At 47.0% G+C, this 23,902-nt stretch overlaps 1 protein-coding gene across 1 annotated transcript in view; it reads left to right on the forward strand.

The window, feature by feature from the left end:
* LOC142255977 (putative oxidoreductase YteT) overlaps positions 1–23,902 on the forward strand; it is a 198,269-nt gene that overhangs the window by 88,351 nt on the left and 86,016 nt on the right. Inside the window, exons 8-12 of the mRNA XM_075327445.1 lie at positions 6,635–6,691; positions 9,728–9,858; positions 12,259–12,313; positions 13,788–13,880; positions 23,366–23,500. Of these exons, the coding sequence (XP_075183560.1) occupies positions 6,635–6,691; positions 9,728–9,858; positions 12,259–12,313; positions 13,788–13,880; positions 23,366–23,500 (471 nt within the window). The remainder of the gene's footprint in view (positions 1–6,634; positions 6,692–9,727; positions 9,859–12,258; positions 12,314–13,787; positions 13,881–23,365; positions 23,501–23,902) is intronic.

A 23,902-nucleotide genomic window follows, 5' to 3' on the forward strand; every position in this document is an offset into this window, starting at 1 on the left:
TCGCTAGCGATATCGCTGCGTGTGACGGGGCCTTTAGGGTATGTGCACACGATCAGGACCCGCTGCATTTTGGACCTGCAGGGCCACGAGTCTCCTCCGTAGGAGACTGCAGCTGCTCGTGCCCACGATCAGGGTTCGCGGCGCTGTGGTCTCTCGCGGACACTTGTGACTCCACAGCAAACAATTGGCTTGTTGCGGCTCGGAGAGTTTATGATGTGGGCTGCACATGCACAGTGGGCAGGAGATTTCTAGAAATCCCATCCACTGTGCTTGTACTGTACAACACAGCTTTTTAGATGCAGCTGAAGGATGCTGTGTCCAAAACGCTTTGATCCCTGAACGTGGACACGTACCTTAAGGATCCCAAAGCGAACCCATTCACTTGTTTTGCGCTACCATAAAGTAGCAACAGGTATTGCGGTCCCAGTCCGAATGTTGAACCCCCCTCCCCCTCTCAAGTCCTGCACCAAACTTGAGTGTACAGCATGGACCCCAGGATGTCTAGCTACAGAGTCCCTCCAAATAAGTCGTTTACACTTTTGTAAGATAGACTTTGATGTGAATGGATGCACATTTAGGCTATGTACCCACGGGACGATGTACCGGCAGATTTTGCCTCGGAAATCCTGCGGATTTATCTGGATTTTAAAGAAAAATCCGCATGTTTTAACAAGTACAGACACACCCCATATTATTTTATGGGACATGGGGAGTGTCTGTGCCCATGCTGCGGTATGTGCGGCTGCGAAATATGCTGTGGATGTCCTGCAGCCGCACGTAACTGCATGTCATTTATTCCTGTGGAAATACCTGCGGATGTCCCGGCCCTCCACTATGGAGATAGAGGCCGGGACTTCCGCAGGTAAGTCGCATGAATGTCCGCAGGTTTCCGCAGATATTTCGCTGGAATCCCGCACCAATGTATAGCTGCGGATTCCAGAGAGCTGCTGCGGGAAACCTGCGGACGTGCCTGCGGATATATCCACGGGTACAATGTCCCGTGGGCACATAGCCTAATGCTGGCTCTGTATAAAGCTGCTTGTATTACTTACTGGGTGGATATTTTGATAGGATCCTCCTTGACTTTCGAGCTATTAAGGCCTGATCTGTCCTCCATGACTTTTGAGCTTTGCAGCTTATAAATTACATTCCCTGTTAATAAATACCGGGCTATCAGTTAGTGATCTGGAGATAGTTGTCATGTAGATGGTAAATATACAACTCCACATGAGATAAAGGCTACCACAATAGGTGTGAGCACACTGCTATGAGCTGAGCGTTGTGTCAGTTCCGATATCAGGGTTTGACCAGGAGTAGTTTGGAAGGTGTAACCTGTATATTTAGGTCGATTTGTCCTTACTTCTTACTAACGTACATTTGTACGGATTGGTGGATTAGATTACTCGGAGTTTTGTCTGCATTCTGTTACCATGGAGACACATAGATTTCAATAGCGGCTGTTGTAACTAGAAACCATACACTTATTGGTGATCCCTTTATGTATACAGATTTGGCCTTAAAGGTTGAGGTTTCCAAGAGGTTATATTTCTACAGAAATATGTACAGAATGTCTAATAGATGACGCAAATTCTGCAAAGTTAGGGTTTCCATTACATGAACCAACCAGCGACGTTAAGCCACCGCCAGTCTACAGTGGGTAATGATGTGCACTGAACAATCTGTAATAGATCTGTCACACAGAGTTTTGCACAACTTCACAAACTGTCATGGCGGCATCGGGCTCTGAGACATTGCAGATTCTTAGAATCCACCCGATGGTTTCTCTAGTGTCTGGGATCAACAAAGTCAGACTCGGGCGTCAACCTGTTGTGTGCTGAATCATAGGCAGGCTAGCAGAAGTTAGTCTTTGCTAGTCTGCTTATTAGGTTCCTTCGATCACATGTGGTGGGGAGGCCAATCACATCTGCTCCCCTTCTATTTAAGGCTAAGTTCACATTTCCGTTGTTTTGTATCAGTCACATGCGTCGCTTGACGCATGTGACTGATGCGCTGTTCAACTCTGTACAACGGATGACAAAGAACAGAATTCTTTGTCGGATTCCGTTGTGTGCGGGGGGCGGAGTTCGGGGGGGAAGCCGAGCGGGGCCGTGGCACTGAGGACGTCAGTGCCGCAGGGACTGCAGGACGGTGAGTGTGAGTGTGTGTGTATATACACATGCTGAATGCGGGAGGGGGCGGAGCCGATCGGGGGACGGGGGCAGGCGCTGAGGATGTCAGTGGCAGTGCTGCGGTCTGCATGACTGGGGACAGGTGTGTGTGTGTGTGTGTGTGCACATGCGGAGTGCGGGAGGGGGCAGAGACGAGTGGGGGGCGGGGCCAGACGAGGGTGTCAGTGGCAGTGCTTGTCTGCATGGCTGGGGACAGGTGTGTGTGTGTGTGTGTGTGTACACACATGTGCGGAGTGCGGGAGGGGGCGGGGAAGTGTCGGCCTCCCTGCACACGCACCCGATGTTTACCTTGGTTACCAGATATTTACCTTGGTTACGGGCCTACACCGCTTAGCGCTGGCTACTTGCACCGTAACCAGGGTAAATATCGGGTAACCAACCAAAGCTGGTGACGTGTGCAGGGAGCCAGAGAGCATGCGCAGCGAAATCCGACGGATCGCGCTGCTCAAAAAACGTTACATGCTGCGTTCCTCCCGGCGGTCAGTCATTCCACGACTGATCAGTCGGGCGGAGGGTGCAACTCAGCATCATCAGTCACAATCCGCTGCTCATACAAGTCTATGGGAGCAACGGAATCCGCTAAACTGATTCCGTTGTTTACAAGAGCAGCGGATTGTGACTGATACATTTTAGCGGAAATGTGAACTTAGCCTAAGCTGGATGAAATCTTCTACCCATGCCAGCTATAGTTTCTGTGTTGGTCTGTGAGGTATGGCGTCCCAGATTCTCTGGGGAAAATTATGCTATTTGCTTGTTCCGGATGTTTACCCCTGTTGTTTTGTAGCGTCCTTCCTTTTCTTGTGTTTTTTCCTGAATCTTCTATCGTCTTTATCTTTGTGTTTGAGCGCTGTGTGACGAGTTTTGTTTTTTCCCATGTCTGTTTATATCTGTGTCTTTCATTACACTCCTGTCCCATCCCTCCCTGGGGGAAGGGGGAATCAGATCAGGACTGGTCAGGAGCAGGGCTAGGAAGGAGACTCAGGCCTCTCCACCATCAAGAGTATCCCTACGATTAGGGATAGCATAGGGTGCTTTAGCTTTAGGGACAGCTTAGGGGCCTCTTTCCCTGCTATCCCAGAGTCATCTTGACAAGATCGCTCACTGAGCACAGGCTGACTACTAATCAGAAGCGGCACCAAGGAATGCCGGCAGGTTCAAAAAGGTTCCCAGGGGTACCGCCTGGTGGCCACAGACTACTAACATAGTGAGCAGGGTCCTGTGAATCTCTTTGCTCACTTATTACTGACAGTATTGTGATGATTGATGGCTATGTCTATCTTCACAAATCATAGGCAATTTTCAAAATAGTCATTAAGTGGTTGTCTGGCTTAGACATATCTTTTACCCAATGAGGGAAATCTGACTCATCAGAGGGGTCTTTTTCATACTCTCCTGTCAAGCTAGATATGGGGAAGTACCTAATGATTGGCAAAAGGGAAGGAAAACCCTGTGTCTAGGGAAGGGGGAGATTGTAACCCCTGACAAAACCTACCGCTGCTCCCTGGGGTCCCTCACCACCTTAGATAGGTTCTGCACCTATGCGCCAAGCCGGATACCTGACCTTAGGTATCCCTAGTGCTGAACCCTAAATAGGGGACGAATGGGATGAGCTCTTTGTCAACCCTACAAAACTCTACAGAAGATAGGAGGACATTGGGGGAAAATGCATGAACTACTTATTCACAGATGACTCAGGTAGAAGTTCAGCAAAGTTACAGCAATGATACCACAGAGGAGTGCAAGCTACCTGCTTGCAACCAGAGGTGAATGAACAGAATAATATCACCAGCACAAGTCCAGGGAAGATGGGAGTATTTAAGCACAAGGGGAATACTGATAATCATTAGCTGGACGGAAGGAGAGCTCCACTGGGTCCTAAAGGGGAATAGATGAAAATCCAGTAGGAAAGCTACCTGGTACAATGATTACTATCAGCAGAAATAACAGAAAGTCAGGAAGCATTTTGCCAAATGCTGAGACTTTCTATTGCCAGAAACCACATGACTGTCTGTCACCCATGACACCTTCATCTCTTGGCCAGAAGAGAGAGCAGGTATTAAGTGAGCGAGTGTTAACCATGCAGTGTAAATGCACATTATCTTGCACAAGTATTCCTAAGGAAGCTTGTTTCACAATAATCTGGAGGTGTAAACAGGCTGCTGACACCTGATGAAGGAGCAAAGCTCTTATTTTTCAGATGAAAGGATCTTTTGCTTTTACAGAAAAAATAATCATTCTCGGCAGCACATTGTTGTGTGTAAACAGGACCTGTGCTGCTGAGAACAGCAGCCTCTGCGCACCAAACAATGCAATAATGATCGTTCAGTGCACATTTGAAGCTGGGTTGACCTGGTGTAAACAGGCTATTAAATAACTGCCGATCGGTTAATATTTTTCTGATTGGCAGTCGCTTAATGCCGCAAAATTGTCTAGTATATACGGGTTTTAGTTTCTCCTGCAGGGAGTTTGAACTTTTACTCCAAGCTTCCTAAGGGAAACTTCTCACATAGCGAGATCGCTAGCAAGATTGCTGCTGAGTCACGTTTTTTGTGACGCAGCAGTGACCTCATCAGCGATCTCGCTGTGTGTGACACTAAGCAGCGATCTGGCCCCTGCTGTGAGATCGCTGCTCGTTACACACTGCTCTGGTTCATTTTTTGGTCATTGGGCTCGCTGTGTTTAACGCTGTGTGACAGGGTCCCAATCACCGCCGAGATCGTTATACAGGTCGCTACTGCGACCTCTATCGTTACTGCGTCGTTGGTAAGATCTGACTGTGTGACATCTCACCAGCGACCTCCCAGCGACTTACCAGCGATCTTGACCAGTTCGTATCGTGGTCGGAATCGCTGGTACGTCGTTTAGTGTGACGGTACTCTTACACATTCCAGCTGATCTTGGGGGAAGGTCCAAGGTCCCAGTAAGCGCACACTTTGCAATCATCAAGTTGATTGTAAACCCTTCAAACAAGTGGAGAACATCTAAGAATCCCTCAATGTAAAATATCCTATTGTTTAGTATCTACATCTCCCATGTAGACCTATATGTCCCCTTGAGAATAGGCTACAAACTCTTTGTAGACCGATCCTGGAGTTACATTGCCATACATTTGACCTCTATTTCGAAAACCCTCCCATACACATGAGACTCATGTCTATCGAATATGTCGATGACATTGGGCTTTGACGACACTCTAATGTTTATGGTGACACTGGCCAACTTATTGTCTTGGGAAATGTTGACCGGACATGTCTGATTTTGGACGGCCGATTGCCTTGTTCTCCTGGAGATAAGTCACTTCCAAAAATGTCTGCCAATGACTTTCTCATAGAGCTCACAAGCGCACCCGGCTAAGCTAGCACTCTGTATATGGAGAGCAAACGATCGGCCAAAGCATCTTTCAGCCACCTAAGGCCTCTGTCACATGTTCGTGCCTCCTGGAGACACGTACACACGTGGACCTATGGATTCCTAATGGTTTAGACACACATAAGTATTTTGGAACGGAACGTGTGTCCGTTCCGTACTTATATGTGTCCATGTGTTCCACACGCCAACACGTCTGTTTTTCTCCGGCATCACGGGTGTCACACGGCCCGCACCCGTAGCACACCCGTAGCATACGAATGTAGTGTGGATGCGGTCCCGTGTGACATGCGCCGGAGAAACACGTGTCATTATTTTAAAATAAAAAAAAACACATACTCACCTCCTTCAGCCCTGCAGAATCTTCCGCTCCAAACCGTTGCTGCCGTCCGCCGCTCATTATCAGCATGTTAAGGAGGTGGGCGGGATGTCACGGCTGCTGATCTCCGCTCGGCCGGAAGCAGCATCAGTGGGGAGTGGGCGAGGCTGGAGCCGAAGATCAGAACCTTGGACCGGTTCTCCGTGTGCTATCGCGGATAGCACACGGAAAACACACGTGGACCGCACGTACCGGAGACACGTACTTACCAAACGCAACACGCAGGGAAAATACGTGTCTCGCGGCACGTGCGTGATTTTCACATGAGTGTGGCAGAGGCCTAACAAGTATGACCGGCTCAACTAACCAACTAATTGACATTTACAAACTTTGATTGCTGGATCTGACTACAGAAGGTTCATTTGTAGTCTGTTACCATGGAGACATTTACGTTTTTGATTTTAGAATGAACAGTATTTTACTGTTTTCCCCTTTGATCGTGTCAATAATTGCTTAGTACAGACCTGCTTTTTTTTGTTTAAAAAAGGACCTGTTTCTTATGCCTTACTAATACATGTCCTGGGGGCTGATAAGGCGATGTATCATTAGTGATTTAGTAGAATAATATTTGGTTAGAGGATTTCACATCCCAATTCGTCTCCCAAGGTAAAACGTCCTCATTATAAGAGCTGATGTAGAAGCGCTGATTGTCGGTAGCATCTCTGTAGACCTCATTAATCCTTTTTATCCCTATTTTTAGGAGTTGATAGATTCAGGTGTTATCGGAGACATCGTACACATTCAACACATGGAGCCTGTGAGTATTTCACTGTTGACATGGAAGCTTTAATTAAAAGGGAATCATAAAAGACATTTTCAGCAGTCATTGTGTGTAGCAGCGATATCGACTGTCCCGTCCATTTACTTGCCACCAAAACAACTCCGTTTAGATGAATGAAACCTATTTTTCAGTTGCAGAAATAAAAAACAGGCGTGTGTGAATTCACCCCGAGGGTCCTCTTCCTATTCTCATAGTTTTCTTCCCTACCCTACAGTTCCAATTTATGTTTTTTGACCGACCCTAGCCTATGCAAAATGAGACCTACAATAGCTTCCAATCACCTTCAGTCATATAATTTCCATTATACTATAATATGGGCATCAATTGGTTAATTCGGGCTAATACCATCCAGATTAATGATCTGCCTACGGCTACTAGGTGCCAAACTGGAAAGTGAGCTGAAATGGAAAGCATCTGTCAGAGACTCCTACTTCTGCAGACCTGGATCATCCAATCATTACATGGCTGGCTATATTCATTTAAAGGGAATCTGTCACCAGATTTTTGCTCCCCCATCTGAGAGCAGCATAATGAACAGACAGAGACCCTGATTCCAGCGATGTGTCACTTACTGAGCTGTTTGCTGTCATTCTGATAAAATCAATGTTTTCTCTGCTGCATATCTAGCAGTTATACAGAGCTCATGAATATGCTGGACTACCTCCAGCACACCAAGTAGTCCTGTAATGATAATCTGCTGCTGATTAAACAATGATTTTATCAAAACTACACTAAAGGTCCAGTCACACTAAGCAACTTACCAGCGATCCCAACAACGATAGGGATCGCTGGTAAGTTGCTAGGAGGTTGCTGGTGAGATGTCACACTGCGACGCTCCAGCGATCCCACCAGCAACCTGACCTGGCAGGGATCGCTGGAGCGTCGCTACACGAGTTGCTGGTGAGCTCACCAGCAACCAGTGACCAGCCCCCAGCGCCGCGTGGAAGATGCTGCGTTTGGTAACTAAGGTAAATATCGGGTAACCAACCCGATATTTACCTTGGTTACCAGTGCACGCAGCTACACGTGCAGAGAGCAGGGAGCAGCGCACAATGCTTAGCGCTGGCTCCCTGCTCTCGTAGTTACAGCACACATCGGGTTAATTACCCGATGTGTGCTGCAGCTACACGTGCAGAGAGCAGGGAGCAGCGCACACCGCTTAGCGCTGGCTCCCTGCTCTCCTAGTTACAGTACACATCGGGTTAATTACCTGATGTGTGCTGCAGCTACATGTGCACAGAGCAGGAGCCGGCACTGACAGTGAGCGGCGGAGGCTGGTAACAAAGGTATATATCGGGTAACCAAGGACAGGGCTTCTTGGTTACCCGATGTTTACTGTGGTTACCAGCCTCCGCAGAAGCCGGCTCCTGCTGCCTGCACATTTAGTTGTTGCTGTCTCACTGTCACACACAGCGATCTGTGCTTCACAGCGGGACAGCAACAACTAAAAAATGGCCCAGGACATTCAGCAACAACCAACGACCTCACAGCAGGGGCCAGGTTGTTGCTGGATGTCACACACAGCAACATCGCTAGCAACGTCACAAAAGTTGTTCGTTAGCAGCGATGTTGCTAGCGATGTTGCTTAGTGTGACGGGGCCTTAAGCAGCTCAGTAAGTGACACATCGCTGGAATCAGGGTCTCTGCCTCTACATTATGCTGCTCTCAGACTAGTTGGCAAAAATCTGGTGACAGATTCCCTTTAAAGGCCGTCAGGGAATATCTATGGCCATTCTTAGCTTTCTCTCAGTGATATCAGCTTAATACTAGCAGGTAAGAAAAGCTCGACCCATAACTATCTGATAATTGATGTCAAACACAAGCAATTCTGATGCTATTAATAACACAAATGGTATAAATAATGATGGTATAATATAATAATAGTATTAATGACACTATATATTTCAGTCTGCAATCTTCATTCCTTCATTCATTCTCAGACCTTTGATATGTTGTTTGTAATTTGCTCCAAGTGTCAGATTTTCCTATTGCCTCTCCCTGTAATACAGGCTGGATGTGATCTCTGTGTGCATCCAGGGTGCTGATGTCTTCATTAGCTCATTTAGCAGCACAGCTTCAAATCTATTTTCTTTGCCCTCCCTGAGCCTGTACATGCTTTCTCCTCTCTCATGCTCATGTTCAGAGAGTAGCAGGCCGTGTCGGGTGATGTCATGCCAGATTCGCACGACTCTGACATTGCATCACCGGCACAGCCACACACTCTCCCAACAGGAGCAAGCTGCATGTGTTTCTGTGTACATGCACGCTCATGTTCAGAGAGTGGCAGGCCGTGCTGCGGCCGGGTGATGTCATGCCAGACTTGCACGAGTCTGACATTGTATCACCCTGCACAGCCACACACTCTTCTGACAGGAGCGGGCCGTATGTGTTTCTGTCTACATGCACGCTCACCATACTGACCCGCAGACCCTTGCACTGCTTTTCCCCACCCACCGGACGTCCTGCCGCCTGTGATTGGTTGCAGTCAGCTGACACATTGCCACTCAGGGTGGGGGCGCGTCTCACTGCAACCAATTACACGCGCCGGTGGGCGGGCAAAGCAGTGAATATTCAATTGTCAGCTCCGGAAAGGGCATAGCATGACCTGGAAGGAGTTTGCCGCCATGACACAGCCTAGGTGAATATACAGCGCTCGCTCCTGCCCCCCTATCCCATTGACTTATATAGGCACCGGATTCCGGAGCAGATCAGGTTTTTTTTATTTGAGCAGCGATCCGCCGATCCCAGTTTTTTGCGAGTCCGAGCAGCTCTACATATGACCCTTTTAAAGGGCACTTACTTGTTTTGTGCATGGTTGGAAGGTTCCACATCGTGACTATGGACGGCCATTGCAGGACTTTTAGTGAATGCTTTCTGTGCTGCCTGATGGAAATATGTGTAATTATGTGAGCATTTGATAATCTACTGTTCTATGGAAACTCCAAACCTCTACCTTGTGACTGTTTCATCGTGTAACTTTTATTTTGTTTTTCTTGTGATTGACGTGTAAAGATTGGATACTGGCATTTTGCTCATTCGTATGTGCGCGGAAATTGGAGGAACGAAGAAGAGAGCACGTTTTCTCTGCTAGCAAAGTCCTGCCATGACATTGATCTGATATCTTACTGGATGGGAGATCGAAGGTACAGTACAGTCCTATTTACCTTGTTTTTCCAAAAATAAGACCTCCTCCAAAAATAAGCCCTAGCAGGGATTTTCAGCATTTTCGGAGCAAGGCTTAAATATAAGCCCTCCCCCGAAAATAAGCCCTAGTCGCAGTTCAATAATGAAGTGTCCATGCAGCTAAAGAAATTAATACTGACGGATATTTCATTTAAAGACAGTGGACACCCCGCAATCATACCCCCCAGACGCTGATCAGAGGACCTGCAGTGATCGCACCCCCACACACACAAACATCAGATCACACGCACACTCGCCACATCCAGCGACACTGATTTCTTCTCGACAGCAGAATCCTGAGAGGTTGTGCGGTGGAGCGCAAGGACCTGCCACAATGCTTGTATACAGGACCTGCAACACGTGACTTAGTCCCATCATTCCCTGCAGCTGGAAGCATTCTGTAATGCTGGATGGGATGAGGGAATGAGTGAGTCTGTGTGTGTGATCTGCTGTGTGTGAGTGTGTCGACCAGAAGGAGGGGAGGACAGCGTTCAGCACAGCTGCTGGGAACACCTGCTATAGATCACAAGGAGGACCTGGGAGCCACGTAGACGTCCGGGTCTGGTATGAGTCTCCTGGGAAGGAGGGTCTGCTTTTTTTTGGGGGGGTAAACTTACCCCCAACCATGTTTGTCCAAGAATAAGACCTCCTCCAAAAATAAGCCCTAGTACTTTTTTGGGGGGCAAAAAAAGTATAAGACAGTGTCTTATTTTTGGAAAAACACGGTATGGTCTCTGGATATAAACTGATGATTCATTGTTATACTTTTTGGTTTCATTCATTAAAGCCATGCTCCAGGTAAAACTGATGTACCATCCCTAGTAAGGGGTAGTGCATGACAAAACAGTTCTCTCTATGAATCCCTGTGCCCTGCCCTGCTCCGTTACGGTCACGGCCGTCTGTATGAGACTTGTCACAGATCCATTCTTGACTCTCAATATTACACATGTTTTCCTTTTGTTTTGGCAGTCATAGGTTTAATGTCCGTTTGTTTTCCAGCAGCTTCTGACTCCTACTCAGGCATTTCCGATTTAGGACCACTCACAGTCCCTTTATATACCCTCTGGTACCAGCAGAGGGTGCTGGTTATTCTCTCATTCATTTGGATGCTGGGCCTGGAGGTGAAAGGAGCTGGTGTAGACCTCTGTTGAAGTTGTGGTTGTGGCTGCAGTCTTGGTGCTGACTCTAGCAGTCTGTTGTAGTGTTTTCCCCGGTCTTCCTTTCCCTGTGTGTTGTTTCAGTGCAGTGGTGAGGCTAGCGTCCCTTACCTGCCCACTCCCTAGCCAAGGACTATTGTAGGGCCTCTCAGGGCTTCAGGTTCTGGCTTGGCGACAGGTGAGGAACCTGTATAGGGACTGGCTAGGAGTGCAGGGTACAGCTGCAGGTAAGTGGAGGAGGTGCCCATCTTTCCCCTCAATAGTCCTAGAGCCCTCTGTTGTTGAAGTGTCCCGGGTGTACCCTTTGTTCGTTGTTGTGTTACCCCTGTTAAGTTGTGTGTTTGGCCTCACACTGGACTTTCCCAAAGTCTGCGTCGTGAGTTAGCTGCTGCAGCCGACATGACACAGGGTATGAGTGCTTGTAGGAATGGGATGGCGGATTTCTGTTCATATACATAGACACTTTGATCCGGACTGGATCCCACACAGAATCACTTGTTCATAGTCGAGAAGTAGCAGAGCATACACGGTCACTCCCATGGAAAAATTGTCAAAATCTGCATGTATTACTTGCAGATTTTGGTGCAGATCTGCCATGAATTCCTCCATACATATAAAAAACTTTGATATCTGCAAGAAATGGAGCAGTGATGCGCATTCTCAACCACCGTACTGTTTAGACAACGTTCTGCAGACCACCACCATTATTATCGGGGGGGTCCTCTCAGTTTGACCCTCAGTAATCAACAAGTTAATTCTTATTCTTTGTTAGGTGACAACTTAAAAACTTGGTACAAGCCCTTTAAAGGGAATCTGTCACCAGGTATTTGCTTCCCCATCTGAGAGCAGATTATATAGGGGCAGAGATCCTGATTCCAGTGATGTGTCACTGGGCTGTTTGCTGTCATTTTGATAAAAGCAATGGTTTCCTTGCTGCAGATCTAGCAGTTATACAGAGCTCATGAACACGCTGGACTACCTGCAGCACACCAAGTAGTCCTGTAATGCTAATCTCCTGCTGATTAAACCATGATGTTATCAAAACTACACCAAGCAGCTCAGTAAGTGACACATCGCTGGAATCAGGATCTCTGCCCTTATGATATGCTGCTCTCAGATTAGGTGGCAAAAACCTGGTGACAGGTTCCTTTTATCCTCTCTGTCCAGGACCTGTAGTTCACCCAAACCTTTTCTTCCTTCCAGGTGTGTGAAGGTGTCTTCTTTTGGAACTCTGTCCCACTTTACTAAAGAAAACAAGGTATGGTTAAATCCAGAAATGTAACAATGGGGGTTACAGGGGTACTCTAACTTGAAGCATATATCCCTAGTCCAGCAGATAAATTCTAGATTACTGGCGGGACACCCATAGCTCAGCAAAATGGTACTCCTCTGGCCCCCTGTTCCCTGATTGCAGCACCACAATTGCATTAAAGGGGGTGTTACATGCAGTGATATTGCTAGCGATGTCGCTGGTGAAAGCACCCGCCACCGTTGGTTGTGCGTCACAGGCAAATCGCTGCCCGTGGCGCACAATATCGTTAGTAGCCGTCACATTATACTTACCTGCCTAGCGACGTCGCTGTGTCCGGTGAACCGCCTCCTTTCTAAGGGGGCGGTTCGTGCGGCGTCACTAAGCAGCCGCCCAATAGAAGCGGAGGGGCGGAGATGAGCGAGACGTAACATCCCGCCCACCTCCGTCCTTCCGCATTGCCGGCGGCCGCAGGTAAGCTGCAGTTCGTCGTTCCCGGGGTGTCACGCGTAGCGATGTGTGCTGCCTCGGGACAACGAACAACCTGCGAGCTCAACAATCAATGATTTTTTGAAAAGGAATGACGTGTCAACGATGGACGATAAGGAGAGTATTTTCCATCGTTAACAGTCGCTCCTTGCTGTCACACGCAACGACGTCGCTAACGATGCCGCATGTGCGTTACGGAATCCGTGACCCCGGCGATATATCGTTAGATACATCGTTGCGTGTAACAGCTCCGAGTGAGTGTTACTGATCAAAAATACTCATCTTCTCGTTGATCGTTGACACGTCGTTCCTTTTCATAAAATCGTTGCTGTTGCAGGACGCAGGTTCGTCGTTCCTGCGGCAGCACACATCGCTATGTGTGACATTGCAGGAACGAGGAACCTCACCTTACCTGCGGCCGCCAGCAATGAGGAAGGAAGGAGGTGGGCGGGATGTTACGGCCGCTCATCTCCGCCCCTCCGCTTCTATTGGGCGGCCGCTTAGTGACGCCGCTGTGATGCCGAACGAACCACCCCCTTAGAAAAGAAGTGGTTCACCGGCCACAGCGACGTCGCTAGGCAGATAAGTCCATGTGACGGGTCCTAACGATGTTGTGCGCCACGGGCAGCGATTTGCCCGTGACGCACAACCGGCGGGGGCGGGTGCTTTCACCAGCGATATCGCTGCGTGTAAAGCCTACTTTAGAATGGAGCGGTAGTTGACATGTGCCCTTGTTCTCCATTTGAAGCCTATGTCAGTGAGACGAGCCCTGCACTTGGTTGTGGCCGTGCCACGGACTCTGGATGGAGCGGCAGGACGCACTATTGACCACCGCTCTACACAAACGCCTCCAGCCATCTGACGCTATGTTGCTTCTAAGATCTGATTCTTTTCAGTCTTGCAATTTATTGTGCAGTTTATATTTAGTACATAGGGATCACAAATGTACTTTATCAATTTATTTTTACTGCGTAAACCTTTTTTCTATACGCAGCCCGAGGGCGCCAGCAGCCGCTGCTTAGACTGTTCCGTGGAAAAAAATTGCCCCTATTCAGCACAGAAAGTTTATCTGAATAAAGCTTCTCAGGTGAGAACTTCTTCTTCTTATATTCTGCTGTATGACACTAAGCTACCTGTATATTGTGAATCTGTATAGAGCAGTCTGTATTCTGCAGTTCCATAGAATCAGTTAATTGCAGTCTGTATCCAGAAAACCATTTAAAAAGTAAAGGCCACAGTAAAATACAGTCAGTCGTCAGGGAATTATCATCTGTGCAAATGTTAGAGCCACCATATTTCCCAAAATGGAATGTGGCATCAGAAAATAACATATTGTTTAATAATTTCCCAACATATGGTATACTGGTACATCTGCCACGCCTGTCTGTGATGTGGGCTCAGGAGCTGAGCCTGCATGTATTACACAACCATCATCTGCCTCTAACTGCTGCGGGTGGAGCTGATCCTGGCCTCTGCTGCTGTTACACACTTAAATCAGCTGCAACTCTCTGATAGAATATGCCAAAATGTTATTGCTATATTCCATTTTTTATCACCAGGCCAAGATCTCTAAGGGTATGTGCCCACAATCAGAGTTATGTAGCGATCTGGACACTGTGTAGTTTGCTGCATTCTCCTGCGCAGGAGACTCAAGCGTCTCCACCCTAGAAATTGATTGTTCTGGGCACCCCAATTCAAGAGAAACATCTATATATTGGAGCAAGTCCAGAGAAGAACAACCAAGATGGTAGAAGGTCTGCAAACCATGTTATATGAAGACCGGCTAAAAAAACTAGGGATGTTTAGTTTGCAAAAGTGAAGGCTGAGAGGAGATTTAATAGCGGTCTACAAATATCTGACAGGTAGTCGCAGTGCAGAGGGAACTACCTTATTCTCATTAGCACAAGGAAGTACAAGAAGCAATGGGATGAAACTAAAAGGAAGCAGATTCAGATTAGACATTAGGAAAAAGTTTCTGACACTGAGGGCAGTCAGGGAGTGGAACAGGCGACCATGGGAGGTAGCGAGCTCTCCATCAATGGATGGTAGGGAGGGAGTGAGCTCTCCATCTATGGATGGTAGGGAGGGAGTGAGCTCTCCATCTATGGATGGTAGGGAGGGAGTGAGCTCTCCATCAATGGATGGTAGGGAGGGAGTGAGCTCTCCATCAATGGATGGTAGGGAGGGAGTGAGCTCTCCATCAATGGATGGTAGGGAGGGAGTGAGCTCTCCATCTATGGATGGTAGGGAGGTAGTGAGCTCTCCATCTATGGATGGTAGGGAGGGAGTGAGCTCTCCATCTATGGATGGTAGGGAGGTAGTGAGGTCTCCATCAATGGATGGTAGGGAGGGAGTGAGGTCTCCATCAATGGATGGTAGGGAGGGAGTGAGGTCTCCATCAATGGATGGTAGGGAGGGAGTGAGCTCTCCATCAATGGATGGTAGGGAGGGAGTGAGCTCTCCATCTATGGATGGTAGGGAGGTAGTGAGCTCTCCATCTATGGATGGTAGGGAGGGAGTGAGCTCTCCGTCAGTAGATAGTAGGGAAGTAATGAGCTCTCCATCAATGGATGGTAGGGATGTAGTAAACTCTCCATCTATGGATGGTAGGGAGGTAGTGAGCTCTCCATCTATGGATGGTAGGGAGGGAGTGAGCTCTCCATCAATGGATGGTACGGAGGTAGTGAGCTCTCCATCAATGGATGGTAGGGAGGTAGGGAGTTCTCCATCAATGGATGGTAGGGGGAGGTAGTGAGCGCTCCATCAATGGATGGTAGGGGGAGGTAGTGAGCGCTCCATCAATGGATGGTAGGGGGAGGTAGTGAGCGCTCCATCAATGGATGGTAGGGGGAGGTAGTGAGCTCTCCATCAATGGATGGTAGGGAGGTAGTGAGCTCTCCATCAATGGATGGTAGGGAGGTAGTGAGCTCTCCATCAATGGATGGTAGGGAGGTAGTGAGTTCTCCATCAATGGATGGTAGGGAGGTAGTGAGTTCTCCATCAATGGATGGTAGGGAGGTAGTGAGGTCTCCATCAATGGATGGTAGGGAGGTAGTGAGCTTTCCATCAATGGATGGTAGGGAGGTAGTGAGCGCTCCATCTATGAATGGTAGGGAGGTAGTGAGGTCTCCATCTATGGATGGTAGGGAGGTAGTGAGCTCTCCATCCATGGATGGTAGGGAGGTAGTGAGCTCTCCATGAATGGAAATCTTCAATCGGAAGCTGGATAAACATATAGCTGGGATGATTTAGGAAAGCCTGCACTCGCAGGAGTTGGACCCGATGGCCCTTGAGGTCTCTTCCAACTTTACCATTGTATGATTTTATGATTCTATAGATGGGAAATCCCCACCGCAGGTCAGTTTACGCAGCGATAAAAAGAAGCACAATGGGCAGGATATTTCTATAAATTCCATCCACTGCGCTTGTACTGTACAATGCAGCGTTTGGACGCAGCAAAAACACACTGTGTCCAAAACACTGATCCTAACAGACAGCAGAGCACTGTAATATGCAGAATGGTTTGAGTTTAAATAGTAGGAGACATGAAAGGTGCAACTATATCAGGTGTTATGGATTATTAGATGGTTATAAAAAAAATAATAATAATAAAAGTCCAGATAAGAGAATTGTCAGGTAGAAACCCCACAATAACGAGTAAAGATCCTGATCCTGTGGAGGCATCATTATACAGGGCATTGTAGTGCAACCCTATTCAAGTGAATGTGGCCGGTGGCGGCTCCCTGCACAGTTGGGTAGGTTGCGACAGAGCTGCTTAGTTCTGAGAGTATGAAGGAGTTTTTTCAATATTAATAGGTATAATTTGCAAAATATTGTAAAAATAAACAATTTATCAGATTACCTCTTTTTTTTTTTTTTTTAAAAAAAAAAAAATCATTCCATTCCCAAGAAAGGAAGTATTATTGATTCTATAGTTTACCTTATTGCCTAGCTTACTGACTAGCGATGCCGTCTATCATCGGGGGACAGAGTCCTGTGCAAAAACAACACCGGAGCACTGGATAAGGCCGATGTCAGTGCTCTGCACTCCTTCCATGCTGAGGAGGCGAATCTAAAATCGTTGTTGAGAACTCACCACATTTGTTTAATTTTCAATGCGGGAGATCTGTGCCAAATCCACTGGTGAAAATCCACAGTAGAAAAAAGAAAGTTGGTGGCACAACCATCCGGTGATAAAATTTTTGCTTTATTGAAAAATATTAAGAAACAAATAATGCATCGGAAAACTGACATTTTTGTGGCAACACTACCCTTAGGGGCACTTTGCACACTACGACATCGCAGCTGTGATGTCGGTGGGGTCAAATTGAAAGTGACGCACATTTGGCGTCGCAGTCGATATCGTAGTGTGAAAATCCTTTTTGATAAGATTAACGAGCGCAATAGCGTCGTTATTGTATCATCGGTGTAGGCTCCAGCATTTCCATAAATTGGGAAAGACCGATGTTACGATGTTGTTCCTTGTTCCTGCGGCAGCACACATCGCAGTGTGTGAAGCCACAGGAGCGAGGAACATCTCCTACCTGCGTCCTGCGGCTCATGCCGGCTATGCGGAAGGAAGGAGGTGGGCGGGATGTTTACGTCCCGCTCATCTCCGCCCCCCTGCTTCTATTGGCTGCCTGCCATGTGACATCGCTGTGACGCCGCACGACCCGCCCCCTTAAGAAGGAGGGGGTTCGCTGGCCAGAGCGACGTCGCAGGGCAGGTGAGTGCATTTGAAGCTTCCGTAGCGATAATGTTCGCTACGGCAGCTATCACCATGATATCGCAGCTGCAACGGGGGCGGGGACTATCACGCTCGGCATCGCAGCATCGGCTTGCGATGTCGTAGTGTGCAAAGTACCCCTTAGCTCTAGTATAAGATAAAAATAAATCTTTATTTTTCAAAGTGATAAAAATATGTTAAAAAGTATATTGGAGAGATAACTACAGAAAAAGATTCCAGTGGCTTCTAATTAATATTGACTAACATATAAAGGTGTTCAGACTACAATATGCAAGAATATATGTTACATCCAATGAGCTACAAGAGCTGTAAAGGGTGCTTTACACGCTGCGACATCGCTAGTGATGTTGCGAGCGATAGCACCCACCCCGTCGTTTGCGCGACATTTGGTGCTCGCTGCCGTAGCAAACAATATCGCTACGGCAGCGTCACACGCACATACCTGCTCAGCGACGTCGCTGTGACCGCCGAACAATCCCTCCTTCAAGGGGGAGGTGCGTTCGGCGTCACAGCGGCATCACTAAACGGCCGCCCAATAGAAGAGGAGGGAGGAGATGAGCGGCCGGAACATGCCGCTCACTTCCTTCCTTCCACATTGCCGGTGGACGCAGGTAGGATGTTGTTCGTCATTCCTGCGGTGTCACACATAGCGATGTGTGATGCCGCAGGAACGATGAACAACCAGCGGCATGCCCCGCCAACGATATTATGATTAGGAGTGCCGTGCCAACGATCAACGATTTTTGCCGTTTGTGCGATCGTTGATCGTCGCTCCTAGCTGTCACACACTGCGATGTCGCTAACGAGGCCGGATGCGCGTCACTAACACCGTGACCCCGACGATATATCGTTAGTGATGTCGCAGAGTGTAAAGCACCCTTAAGTCCTTAGTATTAGTAATACATCCCCCCTAGTGGGGTCTCACTATGGTAAATTCTCTAAAAGCACAGGAGATCACAAAATAGTGGTAAGAACAACATTAACAGAACACCATGAAATGAGAAATAACAGCAGTACATCTCCCCGGTGGGAAGTCTGTCATTAGACATGACTAAATACATCAGTGTTAAAAAAAAACAGCATACACGAAAAGCAGAAGGCCATGTGCCCACGGGAGAAAGTAACCACGGAGTTTTCTGCAGGTATTTCCGCAGGTTCACGCAGCAACTCCCCGGAATCCGCAGCTATCCATTGCTGCGGTATATCTGCGGAGTTGTTGCGGTAAACCTGTGGAAACAGTGCGGATTTCGTACGGAATTCCCGCCCTGTATCTCCATAGTGGAGGGGCAGGAATTCCACAGATAATTCCGCATGAATAATGGACAGTTACATGCGGCTGCAGGAAATCCGCAGCATTTTCTGCAGCCGCAAATACCGCAGCATTAATACAGCACTCCCCAAATCCCATAGAATAACACAGGAGGTGTCTGTACTTGCGTAAACCTACAAATTTATCTGGAAAATCTAGAAAATCTGCGGTTTTTCAGCGGCCAAATCCGCGGTTACGTTATCCCGTGGGCACATAGTTTTAGGGAGGAGAGACAAAGTGTGATAGTTACCACTGGACCCTTTGATATGCGTTTTGCTCAATGGCTTCGTCAGAAGGGACATGTGTGATGCCCCTTCTGAGTAAGCCCTTGAGCGAAACGCGAGTGGTAACTTTCACACTTTGTCTTTCCTTCCTTATGCTTTTAGTGTATGCTGTTTTTTGGGGTTTTTTTTAACACTTATGTATTTATTCATGTTTAAGAACAGATTTAAGGGTACTTTACACACAACGATATCGCTAACGATATATCGTCGGGGTCATGGTGTTTGTGATGCACATCCGGCGCCGTTAGCGATATCGTTGTGTGTGACTAAAAGGAGCGAGGATCAACGGTTGCAAAAACTTCAAAAATCGATGATCGTTGACACGTCGCTCCGTTTCATAATATCGTTGGTGGTGCATGCCGCTGGTTGTTCGTCATTCCTGCGGCACCACACATCGCTATGTGTGACACCACAGGAACAACGAACATCTCCTTACCTGCGTCCACTGGCAATGAGGAAGGAAGGAGGTGGGCGGGATGTTCCGGACGCTCATCTCCGCCCCTCCTCTGCTATTGGGCGGCCGCTTAGTGACGCCGCTGTGACGCCGAACGCAACGCCCCCTTAAAGGAGTGATTGTTCGGTGTCTCCAGCGACGTCGCTGACAAGGTATGTGCGTGTGATGCTGCCGTAGCGATATTGTTCACTACGGCAGCGATCACCCCCATGACGAAACAGCGACGTGGGCAGGTGCTATCGCGCAGGACATCGCTAACGATGTCGCAGCGTGTAAAGCACCCTATAATCTTAGGGAGGAGAGACAAAGTGTGATAGTTACCACTGGACCCTCTGATATGTGTTTCGCTCAATGGCTTCGTCAGAAGGGACGTGTGATGCCCCTTCTGAGGAAGCCCTTGAGCGAAACGCAAGTGTAACTTTCACACTTTGTCTTTTGTTCCTTATGCTTTTTGTGTATGCTGTTTTTTGTTTAACACTTATGTATTTATTCATGTCTAAGGACAGACTTACTTTACGGTTTATCATATGGTTAACCATCTCATAAACCGGAATATTTGATAGTCTGATATCCGTTCCCAGTGATTCCATATTGAAGGAAATATGTGTCTAAAAATAAAAAAAACAGCAAATTTTTCCTAGTGCATGCACAACTACGATTTACAAATTAGTCTCATTCATCAGGTGTCCATAGCGTCAGATTGTTGCCTGCCCCTGTGACCGTCCAAACAGTTAACACCCACTGCAAATATAGGGAAGCAAGATAGTCACTCCACACATAACCTCACGTCCAGCTGCCACTATGGGGCCACGAGGAGCAGAGCCCGGGCAGGGGACAATATTTAAGTGCCGGCTATTAAGTTATCCATTGTTCATCGGCGGCTGCTTAGAAGATTGCCATCTGCTCATTATAGCCGTGCCAAACTTCCAGCATACGTCTAGTAGGCAGAAATGAGCGCAAGTGAATATGGAGGCAATAGAGAAAGACTTGTCTGACCAGATACAAAAGGCCTGTGCCGTCTGCCAGGAGCCAGCGCCGGACACTTACAATACATCTGCTGCAGGACGGCGCCGTCTTATTCCATTCTCTCTTTGTAGAAGGCAAGATCTGACATCTGTTCACATTGTGTGACGGGAAGAAAGTGCACCCGTCCTGCTACCATTACTGTGGATTCTCTGTGAATATTGTGCAGTCATATTTTCATATGATGGCGGTATACAATGAGATGTAAGAAGAACACTGTAGCACTATGCTCTGACTGCCCATGGGAGGATGCCTGTATGTGCTAGTCCATTAGTCCAGCTATTCCCTTGGGTGCACATGGATGTTTTTAAAGGGTTCCCCCTCCCTTTTTTCAAGTTTAGGGACCTGATAGCGGTTGTGTAAGGAACTGCCTGCAATGTACAGTGCTTAAAAGGGTTGTCCAAGGTTAGGCTTTTTTTTTTTTTTCCAAAAAACATTGTTATTCCTATCCTTGGGGGCTTTGTAAGCTATTACAGCTTAACTCCATTCACTTTAGAACTTCAGTACCAGACAAAACCTGTACACAAGACTGGCGCTGTTTCTGCGGAAAAGATACTGCAGTATGTGCATCCCATTTAAAAAATCATAGATGATAGATACGTGGATGGATTATACTCCAGAGCTGCACTCACTATTCTGCTGGTGCAGTCACTGTGTACATACATTACATTACATTACTTATCCTGTACTGATCCTGAGTTACATCCTGTATTATACTCTAGAGCTGCACTCACTATTCTGCTGGTGCAGTCACTGTGTACATACATTACATTACTTATCCTGTACTGATCCTGAGTTACATCCTGTATTATACTCTAGAGCTGCACTCACTATTCTGCTGGTGCAGTCACTGTGTACATACATTACATTACTTATCCTGCTCTGATCCTGAGTTACATCCTGTATTATACTCCAGAGCTGCACTCACTATTCTGCTGGTGCAGTCACTGTGTACATACATTACATTACTTATCCTGTACTGATCCTGAGATACATCCTGTATTATACTCCAGAGCTGCACTCACTATTCTGCTGGTGCAGTCACTGTGTACATACATTACATTACTTATCCTGTACTGATCCTGAGATACATCCTGTATTATACTCCAGAGCTGCACTCACTATTCTGCTGGTGCAGTCACTGTGTACATACATTACATTACTTATCCTGTACTGATCCTGAGATACATCCTGTATTATACTCCAGAGCTGCACTCACTATTCTGCTGGTGCAGTCACTGTGTACATACATTACATTACTTATCCTGTACTGATCCTGAGTTACATCCTGTATTATACTCCAGAGCTGTATTCACTGTTCTGCTGGTGCAGTTACTGTGTACATACATTACATTACTTATCCTGTACTGATCCTGAGTCACATATTGTATTATACTCCAGAGCTGTATTCACTGTTCTGCTGGTGCAGTTACTGTGTACATACATTACATTACTTATCCTGTACTGATCCTGAGTCACATATTGTATTATACTCCAGAGCTGTATTCACTGTTCTGCTGGTGCAGTTACTGTGTACATATACATTACTTATCCTGTGTGGATCCTAAATTAGGCCCTGTATAATAATCCAGAGCTGCACTCACTATTCTGCTGGTGTACCTTATGTATATAGATCTTATTACTAGTTTTGTACCCCTCCTGATCAAGAGCTGAACTGATAATTCTGCTTATTGTCATTGGAACAATCAGACACCTGAATAACTGGACCCCTGCAATGTTAGAAAGTTAGTTTTTCCCATATAACATTATCACTCTGTTTACTGAGGACTTTTTCCTTTTATAGGAATTTTCCTAAATATATAACCTCCTTGCCTAGATGTCCCATAGATCGCAGCCATCAATGCAGTACTCCTGGCTGGTGGTAAATGCATGGTCCATTATTAAAGGGAATCTGTCACCAGGTTTTTGCCACCTAATCTGAGAGCAGCATAATGTAGGGGCAGAGATCCTGATTACAACGGTGTGTCACTTACTGGGCTGCTTAGTGTAGTTTTGATAAAATCCCTGTTTAATCAGCAGTAGATTATCATTACAGGACTACTTGGTGTGCTGCAGGTGGTCCAGCATATTTATGAGCTCTGTATAACTGCTAGATCTGCAGCAGAGAAAACATTGACAGCACACAGCTCAGTAAGTGACACATCACTGGAATCAGGATCTCTGTCTCTACATTATGCTGCTCTCAAATGAGGGAGGAAAAACCTGGTGACAGATTCCCTTTAAACCTCATTCAGACATATGTGAAATATGGTCTCAATACAGCAATGTATGACCCAGCCACTGGTTTCCCGGCCCGAACTCTACAGCCGCATATACGCCTATTAGGCTGTCATGTTTGGGTCAGGAGACCGGCGATCAGTCGGCCATATGGACCGTGCTTCACAGCTGTGTGAATGAGGCTTTATAGAAAGTAGGGCAGCACTCATTCAAAACAGCGCCACATCTGTCCTGTCCATGGGTTGTGCTGGATATTGCAGCTCATCATGTGAATGGGGCTATGCTGCAGTACCCCACGCAGCCTGCGGACAGGTGTGGTGCTGTTTGAGAAAGGACCCAGCCATGGTAGTCAATTACTGAATGACCCCTTTAATGATTTATCATATGTTTTACAAAGTACAGTTTTACACACAATGTGCAGAATAGTCTAATGATCCAACTTCCCTGATTACAAGGTGGTTGTTTTTTTTTGTTTTTTGTTACTAAATACTTTTCTTCTGAATGTTTATGTTCTTAGGGAAACTTTAGCTGGCCTGTGTCTGTTGTATGCAGCAACGGGGTCCATGATATTGAATCGCTGACCGACGAGTTAAAAAACGGCCCTTACGGAAGATGCGTCTATGAATGCGACAATGATGTCGTCAGCAACCAGGTAAATTAGGGGATAATGGTAAAAGCGCAAAACAGAATTAAAGTGTCACGCCCATCTCTATGAATTATGGGACTAGTGACAGATTGAGAGGCATTTCTAGACTCTCAATATAAAATGGCTTTCCTTTGGCAGTCGTAGGGTTAATGTCAGTCTGCTTTCCAGCAGCTTCTGAATCTTGTTTCTGGTTTGGGAACACTCCCAGTCCCTTTATATACTTTCTGCTACCAGCAGAGGGTGCTCTTTATTCTTTTACATTTTGATGCTGGGCCAAGAGGTGGAAGGCGCTGCTGTAACCCTCTGTTGAAATTTCTCTGGTCGCTGGTGTCTTGGTGTAAACTGCAGCAGTTCATCATTGTGCTTCACCGCTTTTTGTCTTCCTTCCCTATTTTGTTGTTTTAGTGC

Source organism: Anomaloglossus baeobatrachus, chromosome 11 (genome assembly GCF_048569485.1).
Source record: "Anomaloglossus baeobatrachus isolate aAnoBae1 chromosome 11, aAnoBae1.hap1, whole genome shotgun sequence".
In the NCBI taxonomy this organism is placed as follows: Eukaryota; Metazoa; Chordata; class Amphibia; order Anura; family Aromobatidae; genus Anomaloglossus; species Anomaloglossus baeobatrachus.